This window comes from Poeciliopsis prolifica, unplaced genomic scaffold (assembly GCF_027474105.1).
Source record: "Poeciliopsis prolifica strain line A6 unplaced genomic scaffold, Auburn_PproV2 SCAFFOLD017, whole genome shotgun sequence".
Classification (NCBI taxonomy): domain Eukaryota; kingdom Metazoa; phylum Chordata; class Actinopteri; order Cyprinodontiformes; family Poeciliidae; genus Poeciliopsis; species Poeciliopsis prolifica.
In genome coordinates, this window is record NW_026562392.1 from 6,120,828 (window position 1) to 6,141,973 (window position 21,146).

General features: G+C 41.1%; 2 protein-coding genes across 2 annotated transcripts; one reads left to right on the forward strand and one right to left on the reverse strand.

Moving 5' to 3' along the window:
- Positions 1–1,017: 1,017 nt before the first annotated feature.
- Positions 1,018–7,847, reverse strand: derl1 (derlin 1). Its single transcript, XM_055041922.1, has 8 exons — positions 7,519–7,847; positions 6,073–6,184; positions 5,914–5,978; positions 5,333–5,359; positions 4,161–4,256; positions 3,988–4,040; positions 3,765–3,875; positions 1,018–2,869 (listed from the first exon to the last, which is right to left on the reverse strand). Exons 1-8 carry the CDS (start codon positions 7,669–7,671, stop codon positions 2,719–2,721), a joined length of 768 nt encoding a protein of 255 aa, XP_054897897.1. The 5' UTR covers positions 7,672–7,847; the 3' UTR covers positions 1,018–2,718.
- A 1,388-nt stretch (positions 7,848–9,235) lies between these two features.
- On the forward strand, positions 9,236–20,336 carry tbc1d31 (TBC1 domain family, member 31). The gene is made up of 23 exons (XM_055042115.1): positions 9,236–9,641; positions 9,802–9,942; positions 10,420–10,535; positions 10,681–10,859; positions 11,489–11,640; positions 11,746–11,905; positions 12,851–13,051; positions 13,141–13,311; positions 14,240–14,319; positions 14,395–14,541; positions 14,630–14,763; positions 14,852–14,985; positions 15,311–15,490; positions 15,577–15,809; positions 16,551–16,623; positions 16,749–16,828; positions 16,914–17,049; positions 17,118–17,210; positions 17,952–18,080; positions 18,219–18,413; positions 18,599–18,668; positions 19,121–19,270; positions 19,392–20,336. The coding sequence occupies exons 1-23, from the start codon at positions 9,571–9,573 to the stop codon at positions 19,541–19,543; spliced, it is 3,177 nt and encodes a 1,058-aa protein (XP_054898090.1). The 5' UTR covers positions 9,236–9,570; the 3' UTR covers positions 19,544–20,336.
- The last annotated feature ends 810 nt before the right edge of the window (positions 20,337–21,146 follow it).

Genomic DNA, 21,146 nt, shown 5'->3' on the forward strand with positions numbered 1-21,146 from the left:
TGATTATTTTCTGCCAGCAGCGACACAGTGCTTTGGAGAAGTCTTTAAACACTTTTTCATTTTTTTTCTAACCTCATGAGATCGATTAAAAATGCTTGCCGCACTTTTCAGATATGAATTGGGATCTCGAGGTAACGGCTTCAAGTTAAACCTGAATTTCAACGTGGCGATAAATGGAGGCATTGTTCATAGTAACTCTTAGAAAGATTTTAAGTTTCACTTTTAATGAGCAGACAGTTCAATCTTATAGCGGTCCAACCAGCAGTGGAGATTGAGCCGCTACATATGAGATTGATTCTAGCTGCACTTTCACATGCATGTCTTGTAAAATGTTTCCACCAAGTTTTACTACTGCAGAGCGGCCATATTGGAACATGAAGTCGGCCTTACGAGTCGTAACTGGGGGTAAACCAGTTTCAACCCATAAAATAAGAAATGTAATGCGAATAAATCCATAATTGTTTAGACTGAACGTGCACACCAAAGGAAAATGTTGGATTAGACTAAAAGAAAAATGAGATTATATGGAATGTGTAAAATAAATGCAAATATCATTTTAAATGGGATGAATTTCGTCTAATTTCTTGCCTTCCTCGGTGTGAAATTCTGACGTCAATCAAGTAAATCTGCTCACCCACAGACTGAAACCTCGCAATGTCGAGACGAAACTAATTCCTTTTGCTTTTCTACGGTCTCTTGTGCCGCCCCCAAAAACATGCCGCCCCAGACAGAGAGCCATGTTGAGCATAATGGAGAACCTGCTGTTCACTCGTTAAGTTTGAGGCTTCTTTGAGAATATTTAGGTTTTCTTCCAGCACCAGTTACCAACATGACCCAGTAGATCTCTTCTACTTGATGTACTGATACAAAACTGATACTCAGCCCACACCAATGCAACAATGCAAGATAACTCAGAGGGCAATAAATGTCAGTGTTTGCTCTTTTAGAGGAGAAAATGAGCACTTATGCCCCAAGGCAGAGAAACCTATATAGTAATAATAAAATGATTCTCAACTGTTCCTTCTGTACATATTCTAATAGTTTATTTTGCATTAAGGCAACAATAAAAATAACACACCCAGACTCATCTTTTTAATTATGTGCTGTATTTACAAAAAGAAGAGCAATAGCTCTTTTTTCTATTTTTTTTTTTTTTTTACCTTATTTAAATCGTCTCATGTCAGAAAAAGTTCCAGCTCTTTGCACCAAAGGCTCGAAAATATGTTACAAGCTCAGACCTGGGAGCTACACAAGTTAAATACAGTTTCTATTTATTAAAAAGAAAAGTATTCACCCCCTAGGATGTTTTACAAATTTTACTTTTTTGACAAAAAGAAAAAAAACAAAGTAAATGTTTTTAGTGGAAATAAACTGACTGTGGGAAACTGACTTTTTACAAAACAGCTGATTGCATAAATATTCACCACTTGAAGTCGTTATTTCGTGGACGTCATTTTTGCTGGACTCAGCCAGTTTTACTCCAGTCGCCTTTTCAAAACTCTTCAATCTTCCGTCAGGATACTGAGGATCAGTTGGGGATCGTGTGTCAAGTCCCGACGCAAATTCACTACCAGATTGAAGTCTGGGCTTTGACTAGGCCACTCTGTTCATCTTCAAACCATTTCTGTGTCGCTTTAGCTTCTTAGTTCTCTTGTAGATGAAAACAAATTGCTCTCTGGCATTTCTCAGTCATTTTTCTACATTTGTTTTACCTTCTGCCATTACTAGCTTTCCAGCCACCATGCACATGATGTGAGGTGTTGCGATCTTCCAAACAGTGTCCTGTTTGATGGCTGAAAAAATCCACTTTCACTCATCAGTCTAAAGAACTCTCTTCTACTTGACCATGGAGTCGCTCTTCTATTGTTCGGCAAACTCTATTCAAGCCCAAATATGAATTTTCTTTAGCCGTGGCTTCCTCATCGTCGCTTGCCTGTGCTTTTTAAGTGATGAAAAGCACAGGCAACAGGCGGAGTCTGCCATTTCAGCGGCTGAGGCTTTTTTATATCCATCCCCTGACTTGTACTTTTACTTGCTGGCACCAAATCTGTCAAATTAAGCCAGCCGATATCATGGGGATGTTAAGTGTAGAAGACAGATTGATTTTCTTTTTTTAGTGAAGCCAACTTTTGTTGATCATGATTGATTTGTAAAAGCAATAAAGAGGGCAAAACATCCAAGGAGGTGAATACTTGCTTTTTTATGCGCCGTAGCTTCCATTCTCTTCTGCTGGAGGAAGGCTGACGGCGCACTCGGCAGTGATAATTACAATGTAATCTGATATGGCATCGCAGGGAGGGAGGAGTCCGAACCGACAGTGTGCAGCTGCAACATCTCTCGTGGAGGAGAACGACGGAAGAGGACAGGAAAGACGGAAATGAGCGGGAGGCGTTCGGGGTCGCCACTGAAAAAAGACATTTATTTTCGTAAGTTCCCTCTGCTGGAGACGTGCAGCGGCAGAAGCGGCTGAACCGAGCCTACGGTCAGAGTTCGAGTCCTGCAGTGCAGAGCGGAGCAGTTCCGGTTAAAGCACATACGCACACTTCCTCCGGTTTCATCCTGCAGCATCTCTCAAAACAGACACACACACGCGAATCAAACTTGAGGTAAAGTTTTTCTCTCTCTTTCTCAAAACAGAAAATTGTGACAAAGCAAAAATCTCAGGCAGAAAAAAGGAAAAAAAAAAGTCGACTGCTCAGTTGTTTGTTAGGGTGAAGCTCATTCTCCTCCGAGGCGAAAGCCTTGTCCCCAGTTGTGACGGCCTCCTCCTCCCCCGCCTGCCGCTGGCGGCTCCTGGGGAACCGGCCTCCTGGTCGGAGGAACTCCGAACCCTGACACTCCTCCTCTCGTGTTGGGGAAGAACCGATACCTGGAGGAGGAAAACAAAGAGGCGATTTATTGAACATTCCTTTGCTACGAACAACCTCCTGACCTCCGCCACCAGACGGAGGTCAGAACAGATCCCGGACTTTATTTGGTTCACTGTTGCTTTAAGACGAAGACAAACCGTTTTTATTCATTTTATTCAGAGAAGCATCAGAAAATGAATCATCAAAAGGTAAAACGTTACTGTGACTCAAGAATCTGACACATTATAAATTACAGCGTTAGATGAAGATGTTTGATTTTGAAAGGATGCAAATGACTCATGTTACTCTACACTGCCAAAACTCAACATTTTACCAGGTCTAATTCCAGTACAAATATCTTACTTCTCTTGAAATAAGGCAAAACTAACTTAGAAGTAACTTTTCAGCAAGAAGTAGGAGGAATATTAATGAAAAAAGTACAAAACAAAAGTGAAACAATCTGCCATATTATTCCTCTTGTTCTACCTGCAGACTTCACTTATAACTAGTACTTTACACATCAATATTAGGAAATTCTTGACTTAAAACAAACTCCTACATATTGATGAAAAGTTATCTGTAAGTTAGTTTTGTCTAATTTTAACTGTACTAAGATATTTTCCCCAGAAACTCAACTTGGAAAGATTTTGTGTTTGTGCAGTGTCAGATGCATATTTTCAGGAAGCTGCGACAAAAGCGCTACAGTCCTTTAAAGTTGAATTCGCTCATCCAGCTGACCCGCAACCTGGAGGATTTTACTGTTTCAGCAGGTTTTCAACCGCTAACCTTTTACCACCCAATTTTATTTCAGGCAGAAATTGGATAAAGAATTTCCCTTTTCAACAAAAACCAGAAATGAACCGCAACGTTACGGATCAGCGCGTTTCTGCTCTCATCTTTTGTTTGAACACTCACAAGAACTCCGGCGTGGAGAGGAAGGAGCGTCCGCCCAGGTCCATGGGGTATTTGAACATGAGGAAAAAGTAGAGGTGGCCGACCAGATTGCCTGTCAGCTCATTCACAAATCTGCACAGACGCAAAAGAGAGGAAGACTGAAGAGACCTCACAACACCGATCCGCTGCGACACGTCCGGCTCGTCCCTTTGGGATCCAATAAAACGGGTAAGTTGGTACTTACGATCCTCCGATGATAAAGTTGAAGACCAGGATGACCCAAGGTAGGTAATGTGCCTACAAACAGAGCGCCAGACATATTTAACTGGACGTGTCCATGCGTGCGCCAACGTGAGAGAGAAGTCCCTCTCGACAATCAGCTTCATGTCCGACATGAACGAGGTTGGAGACGCGTACCTTGAAGCGAGTTCCAAACCAGAAAGACACGATCATCTCGCTGTTGAACTGAGCCCAGACGTACAGCACCGACATGATCAGCGGGATCATCAGCAGCTGAAAACGTCAACAAAAGGCGACGCCAAGTCAGGCAAAGTAAACTTTCACGACTAAAGCTCGCAGTTTGTTCCCTGATCTAGAAAACGCTGCAGCATTTCCTGACTGGGACCAAAATAAAGGAGTCTGAGTGACCAGTGAGAACATCCGACTGTGACACAATTAATCTGATTCATCGATTATTGAAATAATTGTCAACTAATTTAGGAAGTGATTAATCATTAACTAAAATATGCAGATTTTAAAAAAAAGTAGGCTGTTTGCTGAAAGAACCAAACACTCAGAGCAGTAATTAAGCCAAAAACTGTATGAAAATGTATACATTTTGTATTTAAGAAAAAAAATTAAGCTGTCTAAATGCATTCAACCCGGAAAACATTGTAGCATTGTTCAAATTGTGAAGAAGAAAAAAAACACCTATTCGACCCAACAGATTAGCAGTATGGTGTGTTGATGTTAAGTTGAGCAGAAATGCCTGAGCTTTCAAGCTTATTGATGTCAAATGTACAGTAAAGGAACTCTATCAGTGAATTTTAGGCAATAAAATGTTGATTTTCTTATTTAAAAAAGGAATCAAATCATTTGTTTATTCGCATCCTTTAGCGCATTTCTAAGATTGCATAAAAAGCCTTCAGAGCTTAAGTGAAAAATATGCAGAATGAGCACTTTCTTTTATTTGATTAATCGATTAATCGTCAAAATAATCAATTACTACAATAACTGTTGGTTATTTTTGTATGACAATAAACATACAAAATGTACCCAAGTCTGATATGCAGCTGTAAAAGGAGCCAAATTGGGTTCTTCTAAGCATTCAATCAAAGGAGATTAAATAAACATGCATGCCACACTTTTCAGATTTGTATCACATAAAATCCAATTACAAACAAACCCAATGAAGATTGTGACTGTATTGTTACAAGAACATTTTGAAAAATTCAAGAGGTGTGCATACTTTTGCACGATACCGAGCAGCGAATCGGTTTTCAGTGTTACCTGGAAACAAGCACTGCATGCTTCAACAACTCGGTACAGTCAAACCTGCATTGTGGTGTAAATACAGCGAGGATTCTTACCCGCATGTCCATAAGCAGTCCAGTTATCTAGAGACGCCAAGTCAAGGACAACAAGCTCTAGGCGGTTTCATTTGCAGCTTCAGGATTAGGGAGAGGGTACTCATGGAGAGGAAAGAAAAAAAAAATCCCCCACTTAAATCCCCATTTCAGCTCTAAAAGCACCTGGCACTCACACTGACCTTGACGTATCACGCCTTCCTGCTGTTTTTACCTGAGGTTATCAAAACTGGAAAATTCATACTCCTGACTTGTGTGACTCAGTCTGGGGTGTCAATTAATTATCACTCATCTCCTGACAAAACAAACCGAGCCGGACTGCAGAGTCGCTGGGTGCTGCGTGTGACCTAGATTAAGTTTCTCCGCTCTGCAGAGGGTAGACTGACACTGGGCCACTGGCGCAGAGCCGCCCTGACATGGCATGCTTCTGCTGCAGAGTGAGGGAGAGAGGGAGAGAGAGGGGGTACAGAGGAGGAACAAAAGCATCAGCGGACCTGTGGAAAACAGGCCAACAAAGCGCTGCAACTTTCAGCGTTCATTCAGTCCTTTAAGATTTTCATTTGGCCACGGCGGTGAAAGGATACGACAATGCAGATCCAGTTGAAAAGGAGCATGAAAACGTAGTCTGCAGGCCGGCCATCAAACGCTCCTAAGGATTGGGAAGAAAGAAAATATCAAAAAAAAGAGAAAAAAAAAGAAAAGAAAAAGGGTGACAGAAAGTGTGAACGGCCCGACAGCCTCACCTGTTTCTAGCCTAGTGGAGTAATGGTAGAGGAAATAAAGGTTGACCAGGTAGAGGAAGCCAGTGTTAGGGGTGATGGGGAAATAAAGGGTGGCTGTCACCGGCCTCCAGAGCTGAAAAAAAAACAAAACAAAACAAAAGAGATGTGGACTCAAGGCGGATCACAAATCATATGTTTTCTTTCATCTCTATCCGTGTTAACAGATCTTTCGCAGCGCTTAAAATATGCTGGAAGGACAGAGCTCTGTGAACAATCCGAGAACAATTGTCGCTAATCGGTTTAGCTATTAACCTGTAAAAATGATTTCTCTTTGTCGCACCGACAATTCCATTAATCTGGGATGAGGCAGCAGCAGCCCTTTGGTCATTTTAGGTTTTACTGATTTCCTACTTGATCTCAAAGAATGGAAACCAAAGTATGAGATAAAAATATGCATATTTATAATTTTGTTTGGTAGCAATACAACTGATAAAAATCACATGACTTACACGGAATCAAATTGCAGCTTAATGGGTGAGATTTAATGCATTTTCCCCCAAGCTAGTTTCAAACTATTCTTTAGCTGAACCATGGCTGACAGCATTGGAGTAGGTTGTAACACCTGTTATAAACATTTTACAACCATCTAGGGAGTATTTTTTTATTATTATTATTTTATTGACAGTGGAATACAAACAGATGCATAAGCTAATATAAAAAAAAAAATAAAAATAAAAAATATGGTGAGATCTTAATATGTTAGTCTGATTTTTGTGTTGTATGTATGGGACCTTTTGGCAACTCCAACCAATAACACAAACCAAACTGCACCACACACACACGTCAGAGTGTCTGAGTTATGATTCTAGTTTATTATTTTCTTGCAAAAGCATGTATTATAATATAGTCTCTTGTAGTATATAATATGTAAATTATGTGTCAGTTTACTTTTAATGTCCATCATGTAAAAGAATATGTGAATACAATTATTACTAGATATATTTTTTTTCTACGGAACAAAAATAATTATGAAGAACGATATTAATTGTTTTTAATGCTGCGTTTAAAAATCATTTTCTGTCTCGGGCACAAATTCAAGCAGAACGTTTTTTGTGATTACTGTCGTACAGTCGCCGCCTCGTGGACTACACCAGAACAACACCCTAAAAATAAACATATTTACAAGCCCTCTAAAACAGACATTTTTATCACATTCGTGGAAAATTTAAAACATTAACTTCACTACTGATAACACTTTAGAATGAGACGGTTCACTGAGTATTTTTGTGTGAGCAAGTCAGGGGATACTTTCAAAGCTTCCGGAAGTTACAACCTACGTCTCGACCTCTGATTGGCTGCAGCAGAAGGCCTATGAGGTTTAGCCAGCTGCTAACAATCCGAACACATAAATAGAACCTCAACAACAACCAACGCTTTAGCTCAAAGAGACAACCACATTGTACTCACCTGGAATCTGCTAAAGACCAGCTCTGGGAACAGCATAAGGTTCCTAAAATCAATCAGTCCTAGTTTACCGACAAAGGGAACAGCAATCGAAGCAGCAAACCAATACCGGGTGATCAGAGGGATGCTTCGGAACCATTCCCCGATGTCTGACATCTTTCCATAGGACTCCTGCCAACCAATAAAGCCGAAACAGAGTTTGCTCTTAAAAAATAACTCAAACTCGCTTTAAAGTACAAGCCTTCTTGGGTTTGTTTGACAGCTGCTCCACAGCTAAGTTAACATGACGTGGCTAATCACTCATGAGCTAGTTTTGCATTTGTTGACGTCAAAAAAAAAGAAAAAAAACTCCGAGCGGTAGCTTCCGGTTCAGATTTTCATAGTAAAAGGCACCAACTGTACCTATAATACCCTCCTGCAAAATCATAACAAATTATATTCAGTCTACTCGAAAATACTGATTGTGAAATTTTCAAACCTTTATTGTCAAAATAATTGTATTATATATATATATATATATATATATATAATATATATATATATATTATATATTATATATATATATATATATATATATATATATATAATACTATAATATAAATATAATAAATACTTTCTACAAAAAAACAATACTTGGATCTGAAAAATAGGCATGACACCACTCTTAATTTGGATGTAAAGAGGGTAGTAGAACCGGATGCTTTTTGAGTACATAATGCCAGATTTTTGTTTATATTCTATTTCCTGTCAAATTTGCACAGCGCCCCCTTGACCATTCAGAGGATGCCAGCAAAAGAAAGAGGCGTGTCGGTGCCAGTCGACTCAGCAACTGAGAAGTATTTTAAACTGCAAGAAGACGATAAATATGGACAAGATCTAGATCGTAAAGAAAACGTCCGTAGAAATGTGTTGTAACACGAGACTTGCTCTCCGTTACGCAGCCTTAGTTTAGTTGCATTTGTTCTTTTCAATATTTTTCGATCTGTTTTATTTATCTAGTGTCAAATTACATCAGTGTGAAGAGAAGTTTAACGTTACTCAATTTCAAGAGGTACTCATGCAATGCAATATTCATTAATGCAATAATTTGGGTAACGTAAATGAAAAGGAATTTAACATCCTCACCTTTTAATATGTAAAAAAAAAAAAAAAACTACATTGTGATGTTACTGACAACAACGCTTACTGGTCACGATTTTGGCCAACACTTTTAATTTCCCATCACCTCAGAACGAGAGCTTCAAAACCATCTCAAATCCTTCACACATTTATAAAATCCCACTCTTGTTTAGACCCCCTGAACAAAATAATTGTATTATATATATATATATATATATATATATATATATTATATATATATATATATATATATATATATATATATATATATATATATAAAATATATATATTTAAGATATAAAACATCTTTAAATATGCCACAGCATATGTGCTAACACAGAAAACATCTTGAAAGCAGAGGTTTTGCAACAAACATACATTACAATGAATAAAACTGAAACTCAACATTTTATGTTAGCATAGTTCAACTAATTAAAGTGTTCAGATGTTTATGAAAGCTCAATAATAATGTAGATATTTTTGAAACCTTTTTGTTCCAGGCTTCCAAGCCAATCGCCTCAAAGAACCACACGTTGAACTTCAACTCCCGTGATTCAACGCCAATGACGTCATCCTTAAGCGACGAGTAACCGTCTTCAAAACAAACATGAAAGCTGACCAACGAGCAGCTGTTTGGCTGTACTTCTGCTCATTTGGTAGAGCTAGGTTGAGCTTCTGTTAGCTTTAGGTTTTTATCCTGACATTTACAAAGTTTTTTGTCGATATTCTTACAGAATAAAGTTCGACTGTAGATTTTGGTTTTAAATTTGGCGCTGTTTGCTCCGCCTCTGCGTTATGGAGGCCGGTTCCCTGTCAGGCCGGGAACTTAAAGAAGTGAGAGTGGATTCTGTTCCAGTGGTTCTTTAATCGGCGGAGACATTTTATTATTATTATTATTATTATTATTATTATTATTATTATTATTATTATTATTGAATGGAGGTGACGGACATTGGAAACAAAGAGGAAGGGAAAGTGTGGCATCGTAAGCCACCGCCCGGCAAAAGGTCAGTTTGAATCTACCTAGGATGCCTCTTTGAAACACCTGTTTCATTAGCAGCGCTCAAGTGCCACTGAGCTCACAGAGAGCTGTTAAAGCAGACATGACAACGGTTTAACGTGGCAAAGTTTCGATTTCCATTCATATGTTATCTTTCCCCTCCTCAGCGTGTTGGCGACAGTGGTCCGCACTGCTCATCAGTCCAAGACGGTGCGTTTCCTCCACGTGGCCTTCGACACCACAGGGGACTCTTTTCTGGCCGGAGATCACCATGGCAACATTTACGTCTTTGACATCACTAGAAACAGGTGACTATCTGGGTCACCTGATAGGGAGGGAGGGGATGCTGCGGAGTAAAACGTGAAACAAAGGAACATTTAAAGCGTCTCACAAAATCAGTCCTTCCACTTGAAATGCTTTGCATTTGTGTCACATTAGGAGTAATCAGTTGGCTGTATGTGTGCAAGGAACACGCTAGATTTGTCAGCGCCACTTGCAGGTGGCCACAAGCAGCAGGAAGGTGTTTTGGTCTGAGGAGATCAAAATTGAAATCTTTTGGTTTGCATGCAAATGAACATTACCCTGAATGCATCATTCCCACTGAAAGACACCCAGAGTTGTGCTGGATGCCTTTCAGCACAACTGGAGGGATGCTTTGCGCTGGAGGGAGCTATGAAAGTGTGTTTTTTTTTTGTTGTTGTTGTTTTTTTCTATAGAACAATAACGCTAAGTTCTTAGAGCCTAGCAACTCGATGTCTAAACATCCCCTCCCCGTTCCTGGACAGGTTCCGCTTGGTGCAGAGGACAGGACAAGCCTGCACTGCTCTGGCATTCAGCCTCCGCAGGACAACTGAGTTTCTTGTAGCTCTGGTTGACCACACCATCAAATGCTTTGACAAAGGTGAGATGGACTCTTCTGAATCTTACATCCAGCAGCAAAACTATCTTGAAGCAAAGACCGAAACATGTCATAAGGATCTCTTCAACACGGCAATGTTTTGTTTTTGTTTTTTTTTCTCTGTCGTGCCATGTGTTTACTTCTACAGACACAAAGCAGCTGGTCAGCTGGATGAGAGGTCACGAGGGAGCCGTCACTTCCATATCCGTCCACAGCTCAGGCCGATACGCCATCACAACATCATCAGACACGGCTCAGCTCTGGGACCTGGACACGTTCCAGAGGAAGAGGAAGCTGAACATCAAACAGTCTGTCGCCATACAGAAGGTAAACAAACAGATGCAGCAAAACATAGTTAGACCCAAGTTACTCATACCTCTGGCAGATTGAGATTTTACTCTAAAGTCTTTTTTTTTTTTTTTCTAGATTTAAATAAAAAATCACAATCAACAATTTTGATGATTCAAACAAGTTTTCAGTAATGGTCTTAAACTTGTCCTTAAATGTTTTGAAACTCTAAAAGTCTATTCAAAGCGTCATTATTTACCGAATCACACTTCACGACTACAGTCATAAACATTCATGAAGACTCCTTCATGTTTATAACAGTGTCATGTTAGTCTTATGGACACCCCTGAAGCTTATTTGTGTGACTCCATTCAGACCCTTTGTAATACAAAGTGCTTCGTAGGAGGAAACAACATCTGATACAAAATCACATAAAAGCATAAAGTCATGCGACATAATTGGATATTTTTTGGAAATTCTAGTGTGAAACTGAAGATAAATGATAAAGCAATTAATGTCCAGCGGTGATTTAAAGGAGTCAGCAGTTTAAGACAGTGGTCTGTTGTCTTTGGCTAATTCAATTGTAATTTCTTGCATTAAGGTGCAACTCAGAGTCTCTCTGTGAGGTTGACGGTTCTGCAGCGACGCTCTTGTTTCCTGTGTTTCAGGTTTTCTTCCTCCCCCTCAGCAACACCATCCTCAGCTGTTTCAGCGACGACTCCATCTTTGCGTGGGAGAGCGACACCCTGTTCTGCCGGTACCAGCTCCCCGTTCCCGACTCCGGACCCAGGATCATTTACAAGGCCTTTGCCGTCACACGGTGGGTCTCCAGCCCATTTGATGAGCTCCTCTCCAGCGTTGCTTGTGAACGTCAGTAAAACCCTGCAGGGTTCAGAAGGATTTAACTTGGGTGTTGTGTCGACAGAGACGGTAAAAGCCTTGCTGCCGGGGGCCGCTCCAACCTGCTGCACCTCTGGTGCCTGGAGAGCCAGCAGCTGGTCAGGGTGATCCAGATGCCATCTCAGGTCCGAACTGTCAGGCAACTGGAATTCCTGCCTGAAAACTTTGATGGAGGAGCCAGCCAGGTAGACCAACAACAATACTTTTTTTTTTTTTTTTTTTCCAAAGATCTTCCTTTTTTTTTATTTTTTTTGACTTTGAGTTTGACATGAAAGTCATCCTCCATCACAATCAACGTTCTTCACTTTGCTTCCACAATTAGAAACCAGGTTAGATTCTGGGTTTGCTTGTCACATCGTGTCCTAATTAAAAATGAAGAGATTTGAGAAAAAAACAAAAAACATCACAGGAAATGAACAACTTAAGCATTTGACATAAATATCCACTAATATTGTAGATTCTAGATTATTTTGAAGCTATTCAGCAGTGAATAAATGTGAATTCAAGCTGATATATTTCAATATGTGTTTTATTGACATGCATTTATTAAAAAGATGTTCAAATTGTTCAGTCATAAACCTCAGTCTATCCTACCTCAGACTATCTAAAGACAAAAATGAAAAGAGGGACAGAAACTCACAGCATAATGAAATTATTCCATGGCAAACTTCCACATTCTTGACCAGTTACTCATTACACACACACACAGACACACACACACACACGGACACACACACGGACACATATAAAAAAGTACAAATTAAATTTTGTTGTTCATATTGCTTCACCTCCTGTGGGATTTCTTTCTTTTCCAGTTTCTATTTTTCTAGACAGGAAAACAAAATGTTCCCTTCAAGAAATATTTTCAAGGTGAAACGCTGATGAGCTGCATGTTCTGATATGATCTTGTGCTGAAGGCGCTCAGATTCACAAAAAGCATGAATGTATTAGAATGGAGGGAATAAGCCAAATGGAGAACTAAATAATTCTGGCTTGATGTTCGGAACGGCCGTCTTATGTTTCCTGAATCAACTAGAGAGAATGGCTTCCTTCTTTTGTGCTTGTGTTCACCGTCTGTTGTATCTTCTCTGCAGTTTTCATGTTTTGTTTTTTTTTTGTTGTCTCCACAGACTTTAGGGGTGTTGAGCCAGGACGGTGTGATGCGGTTCATCAACATTCACACATGCAAACTTCTCTTCCACATGGGATCCGTGGACGAAGCCATCACCGCCGTCGCCGTCGGCCCCAACGGTCGACACATCGCAGCCATCATGGACAACGGCAGCATCAACATCTACAGCGTCCAGAGCCTGACGCAGGCATTGAATAAGGTGACGGTAAAACACGTTGCTACAGAACACATGTTCTTACCGGGTCACTGAAGGCTGTTTTGTTTTGCATCTGTGCGTCCTCGCTGCAGCCTCTTCCGTCTCGGGTAGCCGTAGTGTCTGACGGCGGAACTGGTCACGACTTTTCCAACATAAAGATGAAGGTTAGGTCAGAGGCGGTCCGACCAGCCAGGCGATCAGGCAAAGAAACACAGGTGAAGATACTGAGACCCCCTGCAGGGCCTTCAGCTGATGACAAAGAGGTAGGAGAAACAGAAGTAATTATTTTTATTGACACTTGTTGCACGTTTGGTTTATTATTTTTATTACAATACAGCAAATTCTGCCATTGTTTTTACCAGAAGCACACGGATCCGATATTAATATCTGTATTGGTCTTGATATACAAAAAAAATTCTAGGTCAGGTATCGGGGTCTGATCCACCAGGGCAGATCTTTTCAGTCTAGTTCTACGCTTTGTGCTCTGAGCGACGTCTTGCTTTATTATTCATTTTATATTATATTTCTAATTACACTTTTTGAACAATTTCAAATGCTTGTTGCAGTTTATTTTTACGTTTGACCAAAGTAGTCAACCTATTGCTTTTGTCAGTTTCAGTTTCTTCTTTATTTATCTTACTGTGGCTGTTCTACTATTAAATACTCTGAACAAATTAAAGGTCATATTTGACCAAGCTTGTGAAGTGTGAATTTAAATGTGCTGGACTGATGCAGAGCCATCAAATAAGACTGCAACTCAGTACAGTTATGTCTGTGTTTAGAAAAAGAAATGTTCTCCGTCAATTCAGCACGATCGTTATCAGTACCAGCCGATACCAAAACCTCAGATATCGGTGCGTCCAATTAGGATCGCCGAGCCCCTAATTTTTAATCTAATTTAATCATTATTTTATGTGAATAAATAATGATTTAATCACATAAACAAAAGTTGCAATTGGTAGAAAAAGAAAACCCAGAAGAAATCTGGTTCCCTTTGAGTTTTATGAAATATTTATGCATTTAATTGTATTATTCTTTATTTTCAAAGTTATAAAATAGTTTCCAATGGTCTAACGCATGATAAACCACAGTTTGATTGTAACATGACTAAATGTCTATCATCCAATATATTTCCCCAATCAAACAAGAAGATTCACTGATCATTTGCTTTTCTCTCATTTTGTGATTTAGAACGAACTTCCTGCTGGTCTGAACAAGAAGAGACTTGTAGCTCTGCTGAAAGCTTTTGGGGAGTTTCCAGCTAAATACAGGTGAAAACCTCTTTCTGTTGCCGTATTTGACGGCATTTTGATACTTTACAATCATTTTCTGCGTGGTTTCTGCAGGATGTTTGTGTGGAAGTCTCTGCTGTGTCTCCCAGAGAACCACGCGGCGTACAGCAGCCTGACTGACAAAGGCCTGCATTCAGCCTTCCTCACTCTGCATGAGAAGTACCCAATCAAGAGCCAGAAACTGCAGAGAGGATTGCAAAGGTCCGTTTCTCCTGCAAATGTTACTAACGTTTGCAGGAGTGATTTTTGTCTGGTTAATTGTGCAAATCTTTTTCTGTCTCCTCTGCAGGCTTCTGTCTGCCTTAGCTCACTGGGCAGCCATTTTTGCAGAGGTGGAATATATTCCTCTGCTATCGTTTCCTTTTGTCAAGCTTTTCCAGAACAACCCCATGCTCTGCTTTGAGGTGGTGGCCACCGTTATCGGTACGTCTTGACTGTGTCGCTGTTTCAAAGATGAGACTAATGCAGGTTTCCTCTGTAATTTCTACTGACTCACTGTGTGCTGGTTTAGTGAACTGGTGCCAGCACTGGTTCGAGTATTTCCCCAATCCTCCTCTGAACATCCTGAGCATGGCGGAAAACATTCTGGGTCATCACGACAAGGAGCTGCTGCAGCACCTGATGGACTGCGGCATCACCTCGCAGGTAATGGCAGCAGCAGCAACACAGAGAGACAGTCTGACTTCTGCTGTTTAAGGTCTGGACAGGATGGAATGGAAAATAGTTTCTACTGTTCCTAGACTTTAATTAATGTCACAATATCCATCTGTCCGTCCATATTTTAAGATCATCAGTCCATCTGATGATCCATAATCCACCATTTGATAATCTGTTCATCTTCTTAATTCATTCTGTCAAAATGTGCCACAAGCCACTCAGAATTTTCCATCTGGTAAAGTTTGTAATCTTTACCAGACGGGTTCATCCACATTTCTAAGAAGCCTGACCTCCGTCTCGCCGTGTGTCCCAGCTGTACGTGTGGCCGCTGTTGGAGACCATGTTCTCCGAGGTTCTGACGCGCGACGAGTGGCTCCGGCTGTTTGACAACGTATTCTGCAATCATCCGTCCTTCCTGTTGATGGCCTGTGTGGCCTACATCATCTCCTCCCGGGAACCTCTGCTGCTGTGCTCCCAGAAGAAGGACTTTGAGGTTCACTTACTGCCCCTCCATCTTCATCACCGCTCCGATCTGTTGTTTCGCTTCACAAATGCCCCTTCCTCCTGCTCTTCTTTCAGTACTTTTTTCACCATCGTAACAACCTGGACGTTGGGGCGATGATAAAGGAGGCTTACAGGATTACTGGCAGCACGCCGCCTGCCATCCACCCCCGAACCCTGCTCTCCGACTTTACGCCCCTCACCAGCGGCCAGTACCCCATCTTCAACCAGTACCCAGAATTCATAGTGGAGTACCAAAGCAAGGAGAGGGAGCGAATACGGCTGCAGGAGATGGAGTATCTAAAAGAAAGGCGAGTTAATCTCTATAGCAGAAATATAACTGCATCATCACAGCTGCATGACGATGTAAAGACGTGTGAGCAGAGCAAGTTAAACATATTTTTATGTTTTCCAACTGCAACCTTTGAATGACCTTTTTTTCCCCCCCTTCTTCTGTCCTGGAGATTTTTTTTCATCCGTTTTACATTTAATATATTTACATTTTCAGGACAATTTATCCTGTCTGAGCTAAAGACGCAATTCAGCGATTAACGAGCTAATCTGAAGTTGATTGACTAATGATTAATAAGCGGGAGTTTTTGTTTTAAAGCCAGTTTTCTCTTGACCGTCTTTAGCAGGAAGGGCTTGAATGTCCAGATTTAGCCCTCTGACGCATGGAGCAGATGGATACTCATTGTTTCCAAGTTTATATCTGAAATGCTTTCATTTTTATTTTATCGTCATAAAAAAATATTTTATAGAAATTAATTGACCCAAAAAGTTAAATAACCGTAAACACTGACAAATGACATCCTAATTTTTTTTTTAATTATTTTTTATTTTAACTTGTTTAAATTATTGTTGTGCATTATTGATTGGAGGAGAAAACAAATTTTGCCCCCTGAGGACATTCAAGTTGGTTATTTTGGCCCTCGATGCAAAACATTTGGACCGTTATTGGAACTAATTAACTATTAATTGACAATTAATTAAGTTGACTAATTGCTTGTGTCTCTAGTCTGACCCTAAAGCGACTTTTGTGTCGTCTTCAGGGAGGAGTTGTCGGCACTGCGAGCTAACTTTGTGCGCCGCCAAGCTGAAGAGAAAAACTACTACGCCCAGCAGGTGGATTTATTCACTCGACTTCCTCGCGAGCAAAGACCGCTTTGTGTCAAAGTGTTCAGATTTGAATACAAAGCACCTGAAACAGTCAGATTGCTTAAAAATACAATGAAACCATTTCAATGCAGGAGTTGCTTCAGCAAGCCGAGGAGCAGCGCAGAAACATCCTGGCACAAGAGGAGGAGAAGCTCGCACAGCAGAGGACAAAGTATCCAATAACGCTCTCCCGTGTTCATTGTTTCCACCAAAAGAAGAAACGCAACATTAGTTCTTAAAGTTTTGATGGCGTTTAGGCTGACAGCTATGAAGAGAGAGCTGAAGGTGAAGGAGCTACACCTGCTGGACGCAACGAGAAGGCGCTTCATGAAGCACCAACAGGATCTCCAGTTCTCGCAGATACAGAAGCTGGACCAGGAGATCAGCAGGAAGGTAAACTTCTCTCCGTCTGAGTGCACCATGACGTTGAGCTTTATTGTTTAAACCTCGTTCTGCTGCAGATGGATCAGCGGGAGCAAGAGACGGCCGCAGCGGTTCAGGATCTGGAAGTCAGACAGATGGAGCTGGAGGTGCAGAGGAAGCGGCTTGAGCAGGTGACGGGAGCCACTCGGGTCTAATGGGGAACATGAAGCCGTTTACGTCAGGAAACACTTAGATTAATGGTTCTCTGTGTGGTTTGGACCGGTGCTCGAAATCCTTAAAAACACTTGAATTTCAATTGGGTATTTTTACCATTTGGAAAGTGCTCAATTTCTCTGTAAAATCCTTGAAGGAGTGCTTGAGTCCAAACTGCGCAGTTCTGTAATAAACTGCAGTCTAAAGTTTGATTAGAGGCCTTTATTTTATAGTTGAAACCAGATTTTTTCATACAATTGAAGAAAGACAGACAAACTTTTTTTCTCAAGGTCTGGAGTTGGCTCAGACTGAACATTTTTTTATTTTACAGTGATTTGGAATGACCAAAATTAGAAAAATGTGCTAAATACCTGAAAACATAGCAAGAATATATTTTTTTACTTTGGTTTTGAGTATTTATTATTCATAATGACTCAATTACTTGCTGATCTGTGTAACTAAAATACAGATTGGCTTATATTTTATAAAAATTAAAAAAAATTGTTAAATTGGTGTTTTGTTCCTGGACCAGTCAGGTGTATAGGGTGCGTGTTACAGAGACGTTTCAAATCATGAAATGTCATATTTCAGCTTTCCTCCTCAAACCCAGCTCCAGTGGGGTGCTGGGTTTGAAAACTTACTTTGAAAATGCTTGAAAAGTGCTCAATGTCTTACTGGGAATAGCAAACAAACCCTGAAAAAAATTGCTGCTGCTGTAGGACCTGCTGAAGAAGCAGGAGCGCGTCGGACGACAGCTTGAAGAGGAGCTGCGGCTGAAAATGAGAGCTGCAGAGAGAGCAGATGAGACCGGCCCACAGCTGCCGCACGGCGCAGAGAGCAACCTGCAGGTCAGCAGCACACCCCCTTGGAAATTTAGCACCTAACAGTTTTCCAAGGAAAGCACCAAGCAGTCATCATAACTTGGGTTCTGGTCCAAGTTTCTGCAATATTTACCTTCTGTTCATGCGACATAAATTCTCACACAGGCCCTGGAGATGTCGCTGGCAGAGGCGTACCAGCAAAGCCTAGAGGCGGACTGGCAGAGAGAGGTGCTGGGGCGCCTGCAGCAGGTCGAAGCTGAGCAGGAGAGGAAGAGGGATCTGCTGGCAGAGCTTCAAAGAAAAACTCTGGCAGAGGAAGAAAAACTGTCTCACACCGTGAGAGAAGTGGCAGGAAGAAAAGTGAGATTTTATTTTTTTTTGTCAGTGTTTACAGTGTTAGCAGAAACAAATAATACAGGTGTCATTTTATCTCAGACTTCAAAATAGGCTTCGTCTCTGAGAAGTGTGGGATTTGTTCAGTTTTTTTTTTGTTTTTTTTTTACTGTTTTTATTCATGGAGAGTGATTGCTGTGTTCATTTTGCAGTGGGATGAAGTGATGAATAGCAGAGCAGAGTTACAGGAGCAGCGACTGGCCGGGTCCACAGCAGACCCAGGTAACACACCACACACACTTCATAGTAGAGGTGGACATTAATAAATGGTCAAACAGCCTTTAAATTTACCCGAGAAAGTTGCCCGGAAACTGCCTGCGTTTACGAATGTTGATGGGGGGGAAAACTCCACCTTCAAGACACCTCGAGTCAGCAGTAGTTGTCATGTCAGGCCACTAGATGGCGATGTGATGTTCAGGCTTCACCCTTTCATTTTGCTCTGGCTTGTTTCTGCTCAGACTGCTTCCTACCACAAGGTGGCAGTGTCATATCCAGTTGTTTGCTACCACAGAAACGTCCTGTACTGCACAAAATTGATTTAAAAACATTTCTCTCACTGTTGTCATCAACATTAAGAGAAAAAGGCCGGGAGAAACAATAAAGCCGATAATTAAAATGAAGTCGATAGTTTGAATTCATCCTGCGATTAATTGATTTATTGTTTATCGCGACAGGCCTACCTCTTCACAGACCAGGTGCTTCTGTTGCAGCTAAAGGTGTAAATACAGGCAGAGCGAGGAGCTCTGCCGCCACCCAGAGGCAGGAAGGCGCCAGCATGGTGTGTCTGAACAGCGCTTCACCCTCAGGGAGCTCCACCACCAACTGTGAGTCGGTTGAAGCAGTAAAAACTCATTACATTAACTACATTTTAGTTAACTTCTTCAGTGTTTTTGTGTGGTAATGATTATTTAATAGTGATTAAGGGTTCTGGTTGCGTCCCGTTAGTCTCCCTGGACCGCGGCCGGGCCGTCTTGGACAACAGCGAGAGGGAGCTGCTGAAGGAAATCAGGGAGCTGCGACAGAAGCTGGCAGCGCGAGCCAGACAGTCCACCTCGTCCTCCTCACCGTCTGTGCCCACGCCGTCCTCTGTGTCCTAGTGACCACCAGCCGCCTTCTGTCGTCTGGCCCGTTCACGGAGACATATTCTGAACCTAAGCTCACTGCAGAAAAACACAAACAGTGACTCAGAGCGCGGAGCGTGCCGACTGGCTGCTGCGTGTTTACCAACCATCTGCCCTTCCATCTCTGACAGGTTATGGGTTTACTTTACGCAGATGAACTCATGCATGAGAAGATTCTCTAACAACATCATTGGGCGTGGTTAGAAGTTTAATTTATTCCAGTTCTGGGAAGCATTTTGTGATCAAACGATAAAATGCGTCTCCCTGCATCTTTCACGGTCTTTGTTGAAGCTCTTGCTGGTTTTTTGCTGACTATGGACTTTTCAAAGAGCAAACCGTCCAGATGGATCAAGTTGAGCAGCGTCAGATTGGTGCTGTGTTTGAATTTAGGATTTCCACTTCCTACTCACCAGAGCGTCTCCTCACTCTCGACTTCTCTGGTATTTTCTGTACTTGTGAGCTCAGTGTGCGTAATGTGCAGACTGAAACCCTCTGACAAGGAAGGAGCAACGATTTTAAGCAGGAGTATAATTTAGGGGCACAGTGAGCACTCTGCCTTCAGATTTCTGCTGCAGTGAACTGTATAGTATGAACTCTTGCAGCCATTGTAACCAGAAGAACAAATAAGTGGACGTAACTACTATGGTTTAGTTATTTTTATATTTTCTTTGGTAAGAGCACCAGTGCTTTCATTTGATATTTTATTCTTTGTATTATATCGAAGATGTTTTTTTATATTTGTCTCATTTAAAGTCATTTTTGATAAAGACGCCAGTATTCTCTCTTTTTTACTTTTGATTCCCATACATCTCATCTTGACACGTTTTATAATTATTTACTCACATTTTACCTAAAATATGCCACCTGAGCATTTTTCAAAAGCGGCCACTGAGTGACCAAAGCATCCTCCTTTTGGCGGCGCAGTGAAAAGCTACAATTATCCACTGAAGTAGTTGCAAAGACTCGTGTTTAACTTTTAAACCTGACAGGTGGCGTCAATGCAAAGCAAAACCAAACCAGAAAAACCTCCAAAAAGGGTAAAAAAAAAAAAAAAAAAAAACGGCATTGAAGACAGAGGCGAAAACACATGCCTGTCAGCTGGAGATCTGCTTAAATGTGTCATCATCAGTGTGAGAAACGGCCTTCGCTCGGCTTTTGTGTCTCTGCTCCTAATCCCCGTCTGGGTGTGTTTACCATTGAGCCAAAAGCCAATCAGCCGTTCTTTGACAGGAGCCGAAGTGACAGCCGTCTTCATTCCTGTCACTCATTCGTGTCCAATCCGGCTTGTATCTGCGCTCATCAAGCTGTTTCAGGCCCGGGAACAAAACCACACGTCTGCTGTGCTGATCTGTCAACCGCATTAGTAGACACTCATGAATGTTTTTCTACTGCTTGTAAGAAAACGGTCAGTAGTGCGTTTCTGTCATTTAATTACACATAGACATACATTCCTCTCTATTCTTTTTTTTTTTTTAAACTTCACATACATAATATCATCCTGAACTGTTTTGGAACCTTGAAAGAGCGCGCATGCTTCCTGAACCCCACAAAACTTTAATATATTACATTATTAATGTGA

Excerpts from the sequence above, each read along its gene's own strand:
- derl1 (XM_055041922.1), bottom strand. The coding sequence starts at position 7,671 with ATGTCAGACATCGGGGAATGGTTCCGAAGCATCCCTCTGATCACCCGG. Across the intron at positions 4,041-4,160 it reads GGTTTGGAACTCGCTTCAAG|GCACATTACCTACCTTGGGT; the intron begins GTACGCGTCTCC and ends CTCTGTTTGTAG. Across the intron at positions 2,870-3,764 it reads CTCTCCACGCCGGAGTTCTT|GTATCGGTTCTTCCCCAACA; the intron begins GTGAGTGTTCAA and ends TTCCTCCTCCAG.
- tbc1d31 (XM_055042115.1), top strand. The coding sequence starts at position 9,571 with ATGGAGGTGACGGACATTGGAAACAAAGAGGAAGGGAAAGTGTGGCAT. Across the intron at positions 16,624-16,748 it reads AAAACTACTACGCCCAGCAG|GAGTTGCTTCAGCAAGCCGA; the intron begins GTGGATTTATTC and ends ATTTCAATGCAG. Across the intron at positions 17,211-17,951 it reads AGAGGAAGCGGCTTGAGCAG|GACCTGCTGAAGAAGCAGGA; the intron begins GTGACGGGAGCC and ends CTGCTGCTGTAG.